Source organism: Alosa alosa, chromosome 1 (genome assembly GCF_017589495.1).
Source record: "Alosa alosa isolate M-15738 ecotype Scorff River chromosome 1, AALO_Geno_1.1, whole genome shotgun sequence".
Classification (NCBI taxonomy): domain Eukaryota; kingdom Metazoa; phylum Chordata; class Actinopteri; order Clupeiformes; family Clupeidae; genus Alosa; species Alosa alosa.
The window spans coordinates 6,279,325-6,298,924 of NC_063189.1; the positions used below are offsets into that span (position 1 = coordinate 6,279,325).

The window sequence follows — 19,600 nt, forward strand, 5'->3', positions numbered from 1 at the left end:
TTGGGTATTGTTTGAAGCCAAGATGCCCACTGAAAAGAGGCGGATTCAGGAGAGGGTGAGACAATTCAGGGAGGCAGCAAAGGGCAGCACATCACTGCAGGGTTGGCTGTGAAAAAGCCAACCAGCAGGTGAGACAGAAACTTTCTGTGATAAAGATGACATGACACTGTGTAAGCTAATTGATTAATTAATCAGACTCATATTTTAGCCTACTAATGGCAATGTTTCATAATTACATTACATTTAAGATGAGGAGCGGTCACAAGCCTCCAGAACATGTGAGGAAAATGTGGACCAGGAGGAGGCACATAGGGCAGGTAGGCCCAAGTGATGATCACCAAATATGAGATGAGAGGACCATGCTAGAAAGTACAGGGCTAAAGAGCTGCTAAATAATTGTAATCTAAAAAAACATAGGCTATCATTTCAAAGATCTTGCCTGAGCAGAACATAAATACCACTAGTGGGCATTAAAATAATAATGATAATGGCAATAACATTAATATGTAATTGGTCAGATGATGAGCCCACATTTGGAGAAACCTATCAGTGACTTGATAGGATATTGATTGATAGGGATATTGATGTTGGTGATTTTCATGACTCAAGTCATGTTTTTCTGTGTTAAGGTGATTGAGTGCTGTATTTCAGTGTTTTACTTCTATATAGAAATGTATATATATTTTAATAAAGGCTCTGTTATTCTCAGTCCTTCATATAGCCCGTGAGGTTTTTTTTTTTTTTGGGGTGCCCTTTTTTAAGGTCAGAGCAACCGCCCCTCAAAAGTCCTGTGCACGTCCCTGCTCCGGTTACAAGTCCAAAGCGATAACCAGTAGGCCACGGCTGCCTCACAGATATCCACAAGTTGATTTTTTTTTTTTACAGTGGTCCGGGAAAATAATTTGCATTATCAAGTATGGGAAGTGGTGGCTTGGATCAGACATGGAAACATTTGATGATCATTATGGGTGTTGGATGATGATGGATGATTGATGTTTAATGATGGAGTCATTCTGGTCAGTTTTATGCACAAGGCCCAGTGTATATCAGGAAGAGCACTGCATCACTGATCTCCCAAGTAGGCTACATGAAATGGATTCCTCCATGAATGATGAAGGAAGACTGGACCATCACAAATATTTCCTTAAACACCATATTTGTACATGCTACAACTGACTGTTGTTACAATGCAGAGTAAATGCAGGGTCCCATGGACTTTTCATGAATGTTTTTTTCAAAACAATCTATTATACAAAGAACATTTCTGAATTATGGGTGATTTGACATGGAATGACCCCTATGTTTCCCATAAACATCATTTGATTCAAATCAAAGCAACATACAGTATGTCCTATGTTTCTCTTGTATAATAGTTTTTTTTTGTCCAAACCTTTTTTAGAGTTTTGTTAAATATATTCACTGTGGCCATTGTTGCTGCTGCTGTTTTTAGTGAAAACATGGCTTAAAGATTGCATGGCTTGCAATTACAGGGCTCCTTTAAGAGATAGGAAATGCCCTAATACCTCAAAATGTTTCTCTTATAATTCACTATACTGTGTGTATGTGTACCAGGTTTTATGCTCTTATCACAAAGTACACGATTGTATAATCCCGTGAGGGACATCTTGGGTTGGGTATCATGCTTTTGTCTCCAGTCTGCATATTGTATACATAAAGTATGACATGTCCATCTATGCAAATAAAAAAATATAAATAAAAGATAAATTCACATTTCCTACAATAATGTACCATGGGATGGGCTCCTCATGACTGTTGGTTGGTTGTTCTTCAGTGCCACCTGCTGGTTGGTCATACACACAATATTCACGTAGGCTCTCACTGAAATGGAGTATGTTTGAATCCTCCTTTTGCTACAGTAACACCATTTCACAAGTTGAAACAAGCAAAAGCGTGTTTGGCAAGGTCGCCGGCCAGGGTGGTGATGTGCTTTGCAGGGATCGTGCAGGAGTCAAGCACGATCCATGCATAGGCCTACACCCCAATGCTGTTACAAGAAGATAGAAGATAGTGATGAAAGGGTGTGTCCAAGCCAAATGCTACAGCTTGAATAGGTAGACTGAGAATAAATTACTTAAAATGTATAAAATACTGTATTTTGTCAAGCTCCTCCCAAGCTTCAGTTTAGGATGCCAACGGTCTAGTAACGCATTCTGATTGCAATATACCATATTATATTACGTCAATAGGCTACTGTATCATGTAGAATGTCTTTCAACTACTTACATTGACCGGAACATTAATACTGTAGCGTCGGCGCAAAAAGACAGTGTTAGCGTTCTCCCGCGAAAGGCATGCTGGGATATGAGAGCGAACGTTTGGGGGGTTTATGTTGTTAATTCTCCTTAGTTTTGAGTGTAATGTTAGCGTCTTTATTGTAACATGTTTCCCTTTTAATTCTCCCTCGTGTGTGATCCTTTTTGTGTGGGGGGTCTGCGTCCTCCCCTGTATGTGTAGTGTGTGTGTCTGCTTGACTTGACCCGTGTGTATTCTAATTTTGGTCCCTGTTCTTATTCTCAGCTAATAAACCTTTTGATTGGACAACTGTGTGTGTCGCTGTCAAATCATTACAATACCAACAGGTGCATGACATTTACATGTAGGTGTAGTTAGAGCCAATTAACAATTAAAGATATTCACACACCCAAAGTGTATCATTTTTAGAGAGCAAGACCACTAGTTTTCAAAATAATCTATGTAAATGGATTTTATTTCATTTGTTTGGATACAATTTCCACTCCAGGCTTCAAGAAATGAGATTGCCTTCAACAATTACCACCCAGGTTTAGTACTTGCATACACACAAACACACTCATACACGCTAAGCTAATGGTGACCGAAAAAAAATGGAACCTTTCTGATATCCAGTGCACTTCCATTTTTTGTGACAAAGATGGAAATGACACTAGGAATTAACTGTAAAACATTATAATTAATATAGTTATTAGCCATAATACCTTAGGACCGTTTTGTATCACGGAGCTGGGAAAGGCTGCAATCAATGTTAAGAAGCCAGGAGCATGGACTGAGCATAGAGGGTGAATAATCAGTTATGATATCAATGCTCTATCACAAGTGGAGATTAGACGTTGATACATCATGCCCCTGACCACTGGTCTAGGGTCAGTTTCAAAGGTTTGCTGACCATGGTGAAAGTGGGGATCTGGTCATGACCTGATCATACTTCAGCTGACAGGAGCGGAGTGAAGTAGGTTTTTCCAAATGGCTCTCTGGGGGTCAAACCTCTACATTTTCACATACACTCACGTACAGCCACGCAGAGGAGGTGGGGCAGCTAGCATTTATTGAGGAGAGGAATATTCTTTCTTTAAAAAAAAGAATCAATATGATAATTCAGAAAGATAAAATAACACATTTTTTTTTTATATAGCTGCTGGTACTCCTGGAGGGATGACGGAGGCCCAGCCGAGCACCAACATGTGAAGGCTGGAAGCGGAAGCAGCAGGTCTGTGGTCCGTGCCCCTTCTTGGACCCTCCGCGGAGCAGGTTACGACCCCCTCTCTTCTCCAAGCTGTACATGTTACGCTAGACGGTTGTAGTGGGATGGATAGCACGGCAGGCCAAAGCGATGGGGGAAGGATGTGTGGCTAGTCATCAAGGAAGAAGTAGTTTCCGGACTTCTTCTGCTCCACGTCCTTTAGGTAAAAATGGGGAGGAGAACAAAATGTATTAAAAACGCCATTTTGAAAAGTACTTCAAGGTTTTAAAACATCATAATGTTTGAGATGAATGTACTTCAGCTGTGCAACCAAGGTGCTCGAAAGTGTACAATTGGAAAATTACTTTTGTCCAAACATACAGATTAAATTCAAACATACAGGTTATTCACCCCCATACCTTAATGGAATTGAGTTTGTTGATCCTTGGTCGAAAGTTGTTGGGGTCTCTTCTGAAAGTGATCTCCAGCAAGGAGAGAAACTTGTTCATGCCAGCCAGTAGAGTCTGTGGCCTAAAAGATCAAGAATTCAGATATCACATACTTCCTCCATTTGCACCATGATTGACATCACACTGGTTTCAGCTCAATTAGTCAAACTGATAACCTAACTGTATTTAGGTCTAATACAAAAAAGTTAATTTAACCTAGTGTAGTTCAACTTTATCCTAAATGTTCTTATGTGCAGGCTAAGAATTTCTTAGTTTTGTTACCTTTACATGTTTTGACTGTTGCATTTTAAAGGTACCCCACCCCCCCAATAATTGCCAACATATAAGAACAATTATGACAACAACTTGCATTTTTAGTGCCTTATCAAGGCGCTGTATCCCCCTACGCCTTATGTCCCTATACAATGAAACAGGAATCCCGCTAACTGCCATCAATGTGTAGCACCCATCTAGGTGATACACGCCAGCCATTTTGGCCAGAACGCTAACCACACACTGGGGAACCCCCCATCCCTGCCATGGGATCTTTAATGGTCACATTGTCAGGGCCAAAGGACGGCATCTCCTATAACAGTGTCACCGTCACTGCACTAGGGCACTGGGATCGACTTTTGGCCAGAGGGAAGAGTGCCACCTAATAGCGACTCAAAAACAGTACTTCGAGCAGCAGCATTTCAGTTGGAAAGAATTGGTGCCGCTCTGCGTGACCGGCAAGCTTTCAATTTCCCTGACCATTTGGTGACATGCTGGTCAAATATCAGGTCCATCTGTTTATGATAACCTTAAACAACAGTAGGCAGGGTATACTGTGTGTGTATATATATATATATATATATATATATATATATATATATATATATATATATATATATATATATATATACACACACACACACACACACAGTAGAATGACATGATTAGGCCATTTTTCCAAATAAAATCAAATTTAAGTCACACTCACCCTTTTCAGCTTTAGACCTAGGCTACATATTCCCTGATACCATGAATCAGAACTAGATGCACCGTAGGCAAGTCTATAACTTTCAATCAAAAATGAATATTCGTTGAAAATAAAAGGGTAGTGTATCAAGTTTGTATTTACCACATATTTGCTAAAATGTTTGGAGGGAATTATTTTCATTATACATGGTAACCGGAGAGATTATAATTTGTCAGACATTATAAAATGTTACTGGTAAAAGTCTGGTAAAGACAACGTAAACCCGTCCAGCATCAACTTAGTTTTCCAAGAAGGTCTCCCACCCAAGTGCTAACCAATCCCACACCTGCTTAGCTTCAGTAATTCAGCAGAGACAGGGTATCCGTTGTTTGGCTGCTGGTCAGGATAAAGTTGTATTGGGGTCTTTTTGATGCAAGCATTACAAGCCATTTCTTTTCCCCTTTTCTGAAAGCCAATTTTCAAGATTCACGCTCAGTTTCACGGAGTTCAGGCCTCACGCACAACTAGACAGCCAGCCTTTCAGTTTTACTCATTTGTGACTGTAGATGTACTCACGTGTTTGCAGTTGTGCTTCTTGATGGGATTCCATCAAACACAATGACTCGGTCAGCCAGATAGGTTGCCATGATGAAGTCGTGTTCCACAACAAATGCTGTTTTCTTAGCATGGAGAATAAACCTGGAGAGTAAATATCAGTGCAAATGTAAGTACAACAATTTAAGAAAGCGCAAAACCCTTAAAGGCTCTTCTTGAGGTTTCTTCTGGTGGTTCACCTTTTGACGACCCTAGCAGCCATGAGACGCTGCTCGGAGTCTAGGTAGGCAGAGGGCTCGTCGATCAGATAGACATCAGCAGGTTTGCCCAGACACAGGGCCAGGGCTACTCTCTGCAACTCTCCTCCAGACAAGTTCTGGACCTGCAAACACACAACAACATATGCACTATAAAATACTAATCAGATACTTAGTAACTTGGGTTCTTTAACCAAAATATATGTGAGAGGAAATGGACTTGATTAACACTTGGTATGAAACTAAAGCCCATTTCAAACGTATGGAGAACCAGGTCTGGAGAATGCCCTGAACTACCCCTGCACCTATGCCATTGAGCAAACACAACAGAATGGAAGAATCATTTCAAAAGTTGGGTCACTTACATCCTGGTCGATGATGCTCTCAATCTGCATGGGCTTCATGACATCCGTGACAAACTGAGGATGCATATAAGCATCTCTGATCTTCTCGTGCATAAGGGCACGCACACTTCCCTAAAAGAACACAAACACACACACACACACACAATGCCAACACAACAGATCAGTTGAACTATTTTAGACCTTAATATCAAGTCTTTCAATCACTTCAGTTCAAAAACACATCTACAGTGCTGCTTGAAAGTTTGTAAACCATTCGACATGGTCAGGTCATGGTGTTGTGATGAAGGCCCTCCATTTGCAAATAATTGGTCTTACAGTGAATAAATGGAGCTGGAATCTTTTAGAGAGGGTCTTATAGCTTTCCCCAGACACTACTCTCTTCCTTATGTCCTCGGATATCTCCTCTTCTCTTGGCACTGCCGTTTCCTGTGTGTATGCCTTGGCACTACAGTGGTTTGGTGGATTTTCTCTCTTTTAATCATGGCTGCCCTTTCCAACGGAAGTCTGTTTGATTAGTATGCTTAATTGATTATTTCAGCACCCAAATATGTTTTACATTAAAGGCACTCTAAGCAATGCCACACGTTTTTTAGGCTGAAACATTTTATGTCACTTACTGCAAAAATCACCTAACCAGCCGTCTGTGTCCTGAATCACTGTAAAAAAAACGCGATCTCTGGACAGCCCAGGCTCCAAGAACGGCAACAAAAACAACCTGGGCAAACCTAGCCCATAAAAACCTAACAAACTGTTCCAGCAAATCACAGACGAGATGCGCGTTTAGGAGAGTTTCAATTGCATGGGAGCAGCACGGGAGGGAGGGGGAGGAAGAAGCGTGCTAGCTCTCTGTTTTGTTTGAAAGTCAACAGAAGTGACGTTACCCAGCATCGCTTAGAGCACCTTTAATCAATTACCTACTTGTCTTTACCAATGTAGCTGGGGGTTCACTTACTTTTGTATATACATTAATTCCATGTTTCATGAAATTTTAGGCTTCTCACGGAATTCCCTTTAAACAAGTCCATGCATTTGATAAAATATACACACCTGGCAGTTCATATTTAAACACTATTCATGATAAAACAGAAACCTCCAAACTGTTCAAGAGGTTCACATACTTTAAAGCAGCACTGTGTGGAACACTGACATTCACTGGAAATACAGCAGGACTGTATGGGGCACAAGTGAAACGTGTTTGGTCTGTAGTTACGGTCAGATCAGACTCACTTTGAATTTTGGGCTGATCTTCTGAGGTTTGTAGCTGACATTCAGGAGGGGTACATCACCTGTAAGTCAGACAGAGTGGATTTAATATCAGGTTCATGTCAGCTTATCTTCCCTGAAACACCATCTTTCGAAAATATCTAAAATGACAGCTACTGGTTCTCACCTCCTTCATCTGGCTTTAGTCGGCCAGCCAGCATTCTGATAAATGTGGTCTTGCCAGTTCCTAAAATCCGAACAAAAAAATGAGTGAGAACTTTCATTTGTTACAGTGCCAGAACCATTGCCTACCTTCCCATTTTAACATTTTCCTTTCTACTGCTCGGACTACTCACTCACCATTCTCTCCCAGCATGACCATGATCTCAGAGTCAGTGAACTCTCCCTCCACGATGGCCAGTTCAAAGTCGCCCATGGCCTTCCTCATGTTGGGGTACTGGTAGCGGCACATCTTCTTTATCTCCTCCTCATTGGCAGTCTCTGCAACTTTGAAAACCAGCGACGTCTCCCGGAAGCGAAGATTCTCAGTAGGAACATACCCGTCCAAGAAGATGTTGATTCCTGATTAAACAGATTTCAGATAATTAAGCCTCTTTGATGCTGGCATACAGCAGCAGCCGGTTGCACCAGTTGAACGCAGGTTCCATCTTAGTTTAGTTCTAACGTAAACTGGCACTACGTCGTCTACGAGTTTATGAGCTACTACAATTTTATGGGTTGCACCACAAAAAAGTTTCAAAGTAACACTAAGTTATGACTTAAATTGTACATCTTCCTCTCCCTAGGTGTAAGGTCCCTTGTAAGTAAGTTGTTTACATGGTTTTCTAATTTAATGGTGGGAATGTTCAATTTAACAAAGTATAGGTCAAGAAGAGTTACATACGTGACCGATTATACATTTAATTTACTTGAACAGTGTTTGAATCACGTTTGTATTCACTAGAAATCGTCTGGACCTAGCAGTACAAATACCAAACATCTACCTCATTATCACACAAAGCACACATTTCATTGCTGTTGATTGATCTGTTATCAGAGATTTCATTAGCCATAACTTCTTAGAAATATAGAGTGTTACCGTTACCTTCACTACATATCCACTGCAGTAGCCTACGATAGGCAAACAGTGGTGGCTGAAATATTCCCAAAGCAATAAAGTCTGTTATTAAAAATACAGTGTTATTTTATTCCATACAACAACTAGGGCTGCAGCTATTGATTCTTTTTGTAATCGATTAATCTCGCACTTTATCGTTCGATTAATCGGATAATTTGTTTTTTTGCATTTTTAAACAACCAAAACCCATAATGCTTAACGAAAATGACATGGCTGTAAAATGATCAAGCAATTGGCACAGAGGTATTTATTCTAACTCCAACATTAGGCTACAAAACTAAGCCCATATATTGCAATTCACCCATTTAGTGTTTTTAAGTGCCAGTGCTATCAATTAAATAATGTTCAAAATGCTCTCTGTAAAATTGCAGCCTCTTGTGCATGACTTAGCTGGGCAAACAAAGCTGCCCATACTATGTTGTGAAGTGCTGGGAGGGAGAAGAGGGAAAGCAATTTAATGTATTAATATGTAGCCTACAACAAGTTTCATGCTGTAATCTAGACCTGACATCAACATAAATATCTGTTTTATGTAGATTTCTACACCTGCAGCATTTACCATTAGGCTACTAACAAATAATTTTACCATTAGGCTACTAAAAAATAGCCTACCATTAGGCTACTAACAAATAATTTTACCAGGCTACTAAAAAATAATTTCTGGGGTGAGCCTATTTGCTATGGTAACTTAGCAACCTGTGTGTGTGTGCACGCGTGCGGTGCGTGAGGAAAGATGAGGGTGCATGCATGTGTGTGACGGGTTCTTTTTTTAGGCATACTGTCTTGCAATTGAACGTGAATAAGTTTACCTACTTAAAAACATCAAAGCTAAACAAGCCATCACGACATCGCTACAAATACAGTATGTGATTAAAATCAACCAACATCAATGTAGGCTATAGGCTACGTAGATAGATGATCGATAGGCTAGATAGATTGATAAATAGCCTAGCCTACTTTATTGGCGCTTGGTGAAACAGCATGGAGTGGACATTTAGGTTCAGATGCTTTTTCTTTTCCTTTTTGAGTATGTAATGATCACAAAACTTTACTTGAAAAGTTTACTTGACATTCTCTGCCATTTATGGATATCTTGACTCCGCCATCGTGCCAGCTAAATTCAGAATGTATCACGATTCACTCGATAGTGGTGTGCTTCCTGAACAACGGACCGTGTGGAACAATCAGATCCCTGCACGTATAGTGCGCGTCATAGGAATTTAACGAGGCTTCGAGGCAGGGTTTTTGCCTCGAGTAATTTTTGTAATCGAGTTATTCGAGTAACTCGTTGAATCGTTTCAGCCCTAACAACAACAACGTAAATGTGGAGGAAGTCAAACCTAAATGTTGCTGTAGCATACAATCTTCCAGCGAACGTTACCAACATGCAAAGTGCTGTGAATCTGTGACGCTTCCAATATCATTAAACAATGATATTGATTGGTTGTCAACGGTAAAAAAAGTCATTCTATAAGACAATATTTTGATTTAATAGCTGAGGTTCTCTACAAACAAATTGAAGGAAAGGCCTAACAAGTTGATTAACAAATGGAGCACAAACAACCGTCAACGAACGCGAGAGGAGGGTCGGCTATTCTCCTTTCGCGTTCATGGACATAGGTTTGCGTTGCATTCGTCAATCGACTTGTTAAACCTTTACTTTGAGGTGGCCGTGAAAGAAAGACAGCTACGGTAGGATAAAAGACACTTCGGAAAATAACATTGTTATAACCTACGAAAGACTTAAAACGTTTACAATACTTTGATTTGTCTGTAGAAAACCTCACCATACGAACACAGAAGTGTCATTCTATTTTGAACATCGTCAGTGGTGGAAAATAGAGTTTGTTTTTGACGTGTGTCTTTGCCCTTTGCACTTGCATTGTAAGACAATTTGGTGTTAATGCAAAGGACCGTCATGCTCAAAACTGCACCAATTAACGTAATTATGCTCTCAAACAACTGTTTGAACCGGTTAGCTTTTGGAAATAGACCCTAGGTTGTTTTTGCTCCGGAACATCCCTTTAAGTAGCAATGGTGCAACAGAAAAAGAATGCAGTGCTAGTTTAAAACTAGTTTCAACGTAAGGTTTAAGACACACCTCACACCTAAACTTACGATCGACCTTACGTTCTACTGGTGCAACCGGCTGCAGGTGAACATTTGGAAACAATATTCCAATTCATATTGCTGTAAGAAATAAAGCTTGAAGAACTACAAGGAAGATGGACTAACCTTCCCTGACACTGAAAGGCATGGTGACAACCCCATACGCACTGGGCACTCCATAAAGGCAGCAGATGAAGTCTGACAGGTAGTCCAGCACACTCAGGTCATGCTCCACTACAATGATGTACCTGGGATCAGAAACAAGTCAATGCTATGTCATAAAACTGCACTCAGATGGCTTGCCAAATGATGGTGCAAATGGAACTTACAAACACACACAGACAACACACAGCCTTACCTGTCTGGAGTGATGAGAGAACGAATGGTGATGGCAGCTTTTAAACGCTGCTTCACGTCCAGGTAACTGGATGGCTCGTCAAACATAAAACTGATGAAAATACAAAAAAAAAACATATCACCCCAGAGCCAAGTTTAGTGAGTGGACGTGCACACAATTTGTATAGCCATGCCTTGCTTGTCCATACATCACATGCTAAACTGACCATCCACCCTACTCCATTCATTCAATGTTCTCACTCAATAATGTAATATAATATAATAATACATATTTCTTCCCCTTGGAATTATAAGGTTCTATCTACGTTTTGAGTAGTTCTGAGATATTGAGCTTCATAGCCTAATAATACCAGAGTTATACTGATAAGCGGAACAAACCTCTTTAGATACACAGAGAAACACCTTAACTCACCTTCTTAAAGGAGAATTCCGGTGTGATATTGACCTAAAGTGTATTGAAACATGATACGAAGTGTGAGCGTATGTCTCATAGCCCATCTCGGCTTGTCCCTGCACTCCAAAATCTGGCTAGTTAGCGATGCTACCAACAGCTTTTTCAATAGTGGTGCTTGACATCCGGGCTAACCATGCAAATAAATCAATCACTGTTTTACACCCATTTCATTTAGGCTCAATGTATCTCCACACTTCATTGGTAGACTTCCGGGGCCTAACATTTAAAAGCGAGACATTGAGAACTTTGAAAAAGCACTGGTAGTTTACTTACAAGGCGATTTATACAGACAGTATCTTCACGAAGTTTAGCGTTTGCAGCCATCTTGAATTTAGTCACGATAAGTCGAGCAACGGTAAGAATGAACAGGTATGATAAGGGATCAGATTCCAAAAATAATTCAGTGGAAATGCATGGATTCCAGTTGCTGCTACTGGAAGAAACTGGAATCCATGCATTTCCACCGAATTATTTGTGGAATCTGATCCCTTTATCACACCTGTTCATCCTTACTGTTGCTTCGACTTTATCGTGACTAAATTCAAGATGGCTGCAAACGCTTAAACTTCGCGGAAGATACTGTCTGTAGGCCTATAAATCGCCTTGTAAGTAAACTACCAGTGCTTTTTCAAAGTTCTCAATGTCTCGCTTTAAAATGTCAGGGCCCCGAAGTCTACCAATGAAGTGTGGAGATACATTGAGCCCTCGTGAAATGGGTGTAAAACAGTGATTGATTTATTTGCATGGTTAGGCCCGATGTCAAGCACCACTATTGAAAAAGCTGTTGGTAGCATCGGCTAACTAGCCAGATTTTGGAGTGCAGGGGACAAGCCGAGATGGGCTATGAGACATAATGCTCACACTCGTATCATGTTTCAATACACTTTAGGTCAATATCACACTGGAATTCTCCTTTAAGGCGTCACAGAATAACAGAGTAACTCAATTTTGACAAAATGGCAGATAGAACCTTATTTTAAGGGGACGATATGTATGTGTTTGATGTCCCTGGAGTTCCACACAACAGGAAGCAATGAAGGCAAATGCAAATGAGCATGTGGCCACCACTCACATGTCTGCTCTCTGGATGCACACCACAGCGCAGGCAAAGCGCTGGAGTTCCCCTCCAGACAGATCCTCCACATTTCTCCCCCTCAGATGGGTCAGATCTAAAAAAAAAAAAAAATCATAACAGAAGCTATGCTAACAAGCAGCCACATAACCAATCAGCACGACCATGTCAAATAGATAGCCAACGCTTACAAAACGTAAAGAGAGACTTAATCACACATACCGAGCTGGGCACAGACAACAGTCTCTGTTTTAGTGTCGTCCTTTCTGCTCAGAATAGCACCAACAGTCCCCTAATGGAAAAAATAACCATAGGACACAAACTGCGGTAAAGCGTACCGACATCCTTAAAATATAGAGGAAAATTCATGTGATGCCTCTCAACTAACCTTGACGGTCTTGGGAATCTGGTCGACATACTGGGGTTTCACAATAGCCTTCAGGTCATCCTCCAGGATCTTGGTGAAGTAGTTCTGAAGCTCAGACCCTCTGAAATAGGTCAGGATTTCTTGCCAATCTGGTGGGGCCTATAGGATAACAATTCAGCCTTCAAATAAGACATATCCCTTACCATACAGCTACGGTAGCAAGTGAGAATTTTATTCTATGAAGGTACTTTCTTACACAAAGTGGATACTAGTTTTACATACAGAAACAAAATAACACCCAACAACTTTGCTTAATAACACATTCAAGTTAATGAAGGTCAGTTTGTAATTCAGTCAGGAAAGCCATGTGGGTGATCAAAACTTGAACTCACATCAAATTTCCCCAGGTTGGGCTTCTGTTTCCCAGCGAGGATCTTGAGTGCAGTTGACTTCCCGATACCATTGGTGCCAACCAGTCCCAAGACTTCGCCTGGTCTAGGTATAGGCAATCTGTACCAGAATCATTAGTACATAACCTGAAAACTTTTCCACATATGAAATTAACAACAATGTAACATGAATCACAGTAAAGTTCTGTGTGTCTATTTCCACATGAAACAGCAAGTTGCGGAATAGTGAGCTCAAACTTCCATAAGATGAGACCGGCAGCACCATCAGCAAACTTTCCTAACATAGTAAGTTCACATGTTACAGAAGGCTAATTTAGTAGGTTAAGGATAATATTCAATGATAAGGAATTGGACCATAGGTTGAACCACCATCACAGGGAATAAACTGCATGATCTACTGCTGACATGAAACTGGGATGCACTAACACACAATAGTTAGCAAAAGTTAACTCACCGATGCAACTTGAATGAGTTGGCACAGTATCTGTGGGTTGTCTCTTTTTCAAGGTTGCTTGGCAGATTAACAATTGACAAGGCCCCGAAAGGACATTTCTAAATAAGTTACACAACAAAGCACAAGTCACAAAATTAGACGAATACAGCAAGGGTCGAAAATGCTTTTACATAGAAAGATAGTAAAAAGATCAATGGTATACCTTGATGCAAATACCACAGCCAATGCAGAGAGATTCAGAAATCCACACAATTTTGGACTGACTGGTCACCTCTATGCATAGTTTACCTAGAAAATAAAAACATATGGTCACTTAACTGGTAGATACAAGTTTTTAATCAAAAATGAGTTACACCTTAATGCTTGGCGGTATGACCAAAATGTGTATCACAGTATTTTTCAAAAAACGGTTTCACGCTATATGACGGTATTTTTTTTCCATGCATAATCAGATGTTCACAGCATTTTCTACAGGTTGAGAAAGGAATTGCTGCAGCACATTGACTGTGGATGGTTTACGGTCATGATGTAGAATGACTCCACACTAGTGGTAATGCAGGTTTGCATGGCACCAGAAAATTAATTATAACGATTCTCTCATGATTCTAATAAAGTGAGGAATCAGAATGCAAAGATGTGCAAATTTCACTAACATCTTGTATAAAACCAATACAAAAAGTAGTGCAACTTGCAATAATTATACTTTTTTGAAAATTATACAATTGAAAATAAAACATCTCTGTTAATATGCTTACTCTGTCAAATAGGCCTATCAGAAACATGCCTTATTGTTATTGTGTGGTTTACATGATGTTAGTGGTAGGTTAGCATTAACTTCATGTGAATGCCTTGTTAGCTTGCCATGAGCTTTGGTTCGGTTCGCTAGGCCAGGGGTTCCCAAACTTTTCAACCCACGACCCCCAAAATAACCGTGCCAGAGACTGGCGACCCCCAATATCCCTGGATGTGACTCAAAAAATAAAATAAAATGTGCTGCGACCGCCATAATGCACTAGGCTTATCCAAACACGGGCTAAAACGACAACACAAAAGAACAGAGCAGCCCGTTATGATTTTACATATAGAAATTTACTATATGATAAAAGCAGAATACCTTAGTCAAAAAATAATATCCATGTTAACATGAGTGCACATTATTGCTGTCGTGCAAACTTAACTTTGAAACATTACTTTAATTTCCATTTTAACAGAAGAATATCTCAGTCAGGGTAATATCCACAAACTGTTGTAAACATATGTACATTGTTGCTGCGCAAATTTACATTTTGCCAACTATGTTTCAGCGTTAATCTCATCTAATGAGATGGATGCGCACTATGCGCGGAACACAGCAAGTCCATTCTTGGTTTAATTGTGGAGACAGCCACAAGGAGATCATCCTCCACATTTAGACGCGATCTGTATTTGTTTTTAATATATGTCAGTGCAGAGAAAGTCTTTTCGCACAGGTATGTGGAGCCAAATGGCGTCAGTACGTCCATTGCGGCCTTGAATAGCTGTGGATATTCCCTCTCGACTGAAATCCAGAACTCAGCAAGCATCTTGGAATTAAAATCTGTCTATAAAGTGCGGTCAAGTGACAGCTCTTTTATTTTTCCCAAATTTATTTGATTTATGGAAATCATTTCGCGACCCACCCCTCGGTGTCCCCCGACCCCCACTTTGGGAACCCATGCACTAGGCAAAACATTAACAAAGTAGTTCGTTTTTGTGCACTGATGACAATCAGGTTCATTTCTAACTAGCCAGCTAGTATTGTTCAATTCATGTGTTTAACATGCTTTACTTGCTACCTGGATAATTTCAGCAAATATTCTTAAAGGTGAGATGAATGATAAGATCAATACAGTATCCCTTAATGTTTTTCCTTATCAAAAGAAACAATTTCAGGAATTCTGTGCAACAATCCCTTACCTAAGGAGAAATTAAGCCTTAAGAGTCATACTTCAGGGGAAAAACTTAAGGTGTTTTGTGTTTACCCTCACCATGCCTTGCAGTCGCACCATGCGTGTGTGTTTAGGAGCGCAACATTGAAAAGAGTCCCGTCTGAAACAGTGTCACGCGACGAAGTGTTGCAAACCTTGTGAAATTAAATACACCGATATGGCGGTATATTAAAAATTCCTATCATAAAGAAAATATACACCGGTATACGGTGTGAACCGGTATACCGCCCATCACTATTACACCTGAAGAATAACATACAAGCTAAATTGCAACATAGAGTCCCATAAAAACCAAGTAAACAACGTAGTACTGCATAACAAACAGTCTGGTTCAGTCTACGTTCAGAACGTTAGATTTGCCCTAAAAGAAAGAAAATAGCCTAAATCAGCAGGGCTAATTTCTGAGGAATCAATAGGCCTTCTTGTTTTGACTTACCCATTCGGACAACTGGGCAGCTCTTTTTGCACTCCTGTCGGCATTTCTTTGGCTTGCACTTGTCATGGTTAACAATGGCGATTCGAGTCGGTTTTTCCGACATTCTGCCTGCCTTTTTCCAAAACAGAGCAGAGCAGACTCCTTTGCCCGAATAGGGACCTCTGTGAAGATACACATTTCTTAAACAATGGATTCATGAGACATTCAGTAAGCTTTATACTCAAGACCACCCCTAATTAAAAACAGCCTTGACCTAGAGGAAATCCGCAAAAACGTCTAAGTTACCTAGAGAACATGTAAGGGATAATGTACAGAACGCCGATCATTATTGGGAAAATAAGTCCCTTAAACATCCCTTAACCGATAACGTTAATTTGAGGCATGTATCTTTAACGACTAGCAGCTAATCGTTTCTAAATCATTAACATCTGGTTAGTTAGTTAATCGTCCGTTTTTCTAGTGTTGCTAGTCAGATAAGGCATGAGCACTGAGCTAAATAGCTATCAGGATACCACGGTTCAGATGATATGCTTAACGTTATTGGCTTGTCCAACATTAATTTAATCAGAGACAACTCTTTTACCACTCGGCTCAGATAACTCGATTCCCTGCCTCCCTGGCTATGGCTAACATAACGGTGTAGTAATGTTAACCAACCACAGCTAACAGTGCTAGCTGGGATAACTAGCTACACCGTGCTAGCTTGCTGCCTACAAGCAGTCACCCTTCTGACGTTAGATTTTTTTTAAAGAGTAGTCCGTAAATAACATAGTAATTACCATATCCATCAGAATTTGTTAACTAAGGACAAACAATATCATACATTGAGGCGTTCCAGCAAATGGACGAGGATAACTGACTTGGCTTGACTAACGTTAGCGTTATGTTAATGTCTGCGCAATCATAGCTGGCTAGGTGGCCATCGTAGATTTGATAGCGTTAGCTATGCCCGTGGACATGACATCTAACGACAGACTGGCATTGTTGAAGCCGGTCTTTGAACTCACACATGACAAACTACAATACCCTCCTTCACGTAGATTTGAATCGGCATTAACTTTTAACGTTAACCGTGAATTTATCATTCTAACGGCACACTTAACATGCTGTCAAACTCTCATAGACACAAGTCAGACAACGTATTATGTTGAACATTATGTCGTTGAAAAACTCGACAAGAACCAGAGCCTGAACAAATCTCGTATGTCCACAGTCTGAAAAGTAACGCTAGTTAGCTAATCTGGTTGGTGTAGCCTATATGCTAGTTAATGAATCAAGATAACATCATCTAGCAACGTTCCCTTGATTAAGCTAATGCTAGCACCACCACGTCATGGTAACTACGACACCGACATGGCAATATAGCCTGCAAATTAATCCATGTACTCATTGGGAGATTTACAATTAGCCATCGTTTTCTGATTCTGTTCATACTTACCACAAACAAACGTATAGACTCCTCTAGATGACCTTATCTGTTATAAGCTTGGCTAAAAATGCAACAATTACAGAGCAACGTGGTGCTCTCCCTGAACAGCGAAAAAGCCGGGGAGGAAATATGGCGTGCCGTACGTAAACGTCGACGTCAAACCGTAGGCGCTGTCACCTGACGTAATTTCCCGTGAAGAAAATGCACTTGTTGCATCTATGGTTGCATCCAGTAGGATCGGTGTTTTATTTCAGGTAGGCATCTTTACTATCTATGGGTTGCATTATGGTAAGTGACCTTTTATTCTAGGCAAGCAGAGCTGATGACCCCGCCCGCACAAAAACGTATTTTAATCCTCCTCTTGTGTTCGCGATCCGATTTGTGAATGTGACCGATTGACAATTATTTTCTTTCAAAAATAGTGTCAACTTAATCTGACTACCAGGAGGCTAGAACACCCATATCTATTTCCTGTCAAAAATGACCGTTCATTAGAAATTAATGGGTGTGAAAATGTCAGTGTATAAAATTGTGTCCAGGCACATACTTATTGATCAGATGGACTGTATGTGCTTCTGTACAATAAAAAACACACACAAACACACCCTCACTCCCCCTCTTTGCTTTTATGCCAGCTAGGGGCGGACTGGGACCAAATATCGGCCCTGGCATATTTGGCCCAAGTGGCCCTCAAATCGGTCGGGCACACCTAATTAAATACAAAATCTTTGCATTACCCTCTAACTATGCATATATTTTCAACTGTCATGGAGCACTGAAAGTGATGTAGGCCTCATTGGCTATCACTCTGACTGATCAGAGATAGCCATGGAGCACATGATCTCCATATTCAAGTAGGCTAACAAGCAATTATTAAAGAAGAGTTTCTGCTTGAATACAAAGTATTATTTCAAATTATTCAATAGGCTACAATTGACAGCAGCACCAAAAATTACTGAAGCCTATGTGTAAAGAGTTAAAATACCCAGATTGTCTTAGACATTAATGTAATTTATACCAGTTATCACTGTAGGACAACTGAAACAACACAAAATAAACAGGGCTGTTGCTGGAAATATTTTATTACATACATTATCTATACTACATTGCTGGTACATTTTGGAACATTATAGCTACATTAACTAATTATCTTTAATGTCTTCCAGTAGCCTATCATATAGGTTATTGTATATTAGTTGGCTTGTGCATGAATATGACTTGATGTTTTGTAGCCTACATTTCCGTCAGTCTACAGTCTTTTAGCCCATCTTTACCATGATAACCCTTCCAAGATAGAACCCTTTCAACGCTCTACTTTGAGAGACCAACCACCACTCTCATGCCATCGATGTTGAATTTTGGGCATCTGACGGAAACTGATCAATCTGACCTCGATCTGACATCGATTTGACACTCTTTTGCTGTCTGGGTTTGCAAATCATTAATTTAGAACATTTAAGTTGCGCTATTTGTTATTATAATCACAGCACGGCCTTACGTTATAGATAGATAGATAGATAGATAGATAGATAGATAGATAGATAGATACTTTATTGATCCTCAAGGGGAAATTCAAGGGTCTCAGTAGCATACAGAAATACTGTAACACACAACATGCACTTACAGCAGAAATGGTAAACATAAGTATAAACATATAACTAAACTCCACTGTACAATAAAGTCAGTAGAAGATAAGACAGATAAGAAAACTAACAAAACTAAATACTAAATACACTATATAAGTTAAATTAAGAAAGTCCAATGTGCTTGAGGGTGATCAAGCATAAGACGCTTGTAGTGACAGGGCCGGGACTGGTGAGGTGCTAAAGGGAGTGAGTGTCATGGTGAAGGTGCAAACAGTAGTCCAACCATAGTCCTTAGTTATGTGTGCCTGGCAAGGTGCTCAAGAGAGTGAGTGTCATGGTGGAGGTGCAAAAAGTAGTCCAACATTAGTCCAACAGTGCAAGAGTAAGGTCTAGAGACCAGCATAAATAATATAGACAAATAGGAGAGTAAAGTGTAATCATCATTACCATATTATTACATTATCGCAATTAATAAAGTCATCATAATCATCGATGATCATAATCATCGTCAGCATGGCATGTCACACATAGCCTACCTGCACCACCACCGAGTTCTTATGTAGCCTCAACTAGG

The 19,600-nt window shown here is 40.1% G+C and overlaps 1 protein-coding gene across 1 annotated transcript; it reads right to left on the bottom strand.

The window, feature by feature from the left end:
• Window positions 1-2,710: 2,710 nt before the first annotated feature.
• abce1 (ATP-binding cassette, sub-family E (OABP), member 1) lies at window positions 2,711-17,587 on the bottom strand. Its single transcript, XM_048260049.1, has 18 exons — window positions 17,450-17,587; window positions 16,012-16,172; window positions 13,811-13,896; window positions 13,609-13,706; window positions 13,137-13,254; window positions 12,766-12,903; window positions 12,600-12,669; window positions 12,378-12,474; window positions 10,853-10,942; window positions 10,621-10,742; window positions 7,608-7,829; window positions 7,435-7,494; window positions 7,272-7,330; window positions 6,045-6,155; window positions 5,662-5,804; window positions 5,444-5,566; window positions 3,877-3,988; window positions 2,711-3,674 (listed from the first exon to the last, which is right to left on the bottom strand). The coding sequence occupies exons 2-18, from the start codon at window positions 16,112-16,114 to the stop codon at window positions 3,627-3,629; spliced, it is 1,800 nt and encodes a 599-aa protein (XP_048116006.1). The 5' UTR covers window positions 16,115-16,172; window positions 17,450-17,587; the 3' UTR covers window positions 2,711-3,626.
• Window positions 17,588-19,600: the final 2,013 nt, after the last annotated feature.

What these genes read in the sequence shown, in the direction of transcription:
- abce1 (XM_048260049.1), bottom strand. Translation starts at nt 16,114, where the DNA reads ATGTCGGAAAAACCGACTCGAATCGCCATTGTTAACCATGACAAGTGC. An exon ending in TGTTGTCTGTGCCCAGCTCG is followed by an intron (nt 12,475 to 12,599) that starts GTATGTGTGATT and finishes TTTTTTTTTTAG; the next exon opens with ATCTGACCCATCTGAGGGGG. An exon ending in GCTGCTAGGGTCGTCAAAAG is followed by an intron (nt 5,567 to 5,661) that starts GTGAACCACCAG and finishes TTTACTCTCCAG; the next exon opens with GTTTATTCTCCATGCTAAGA.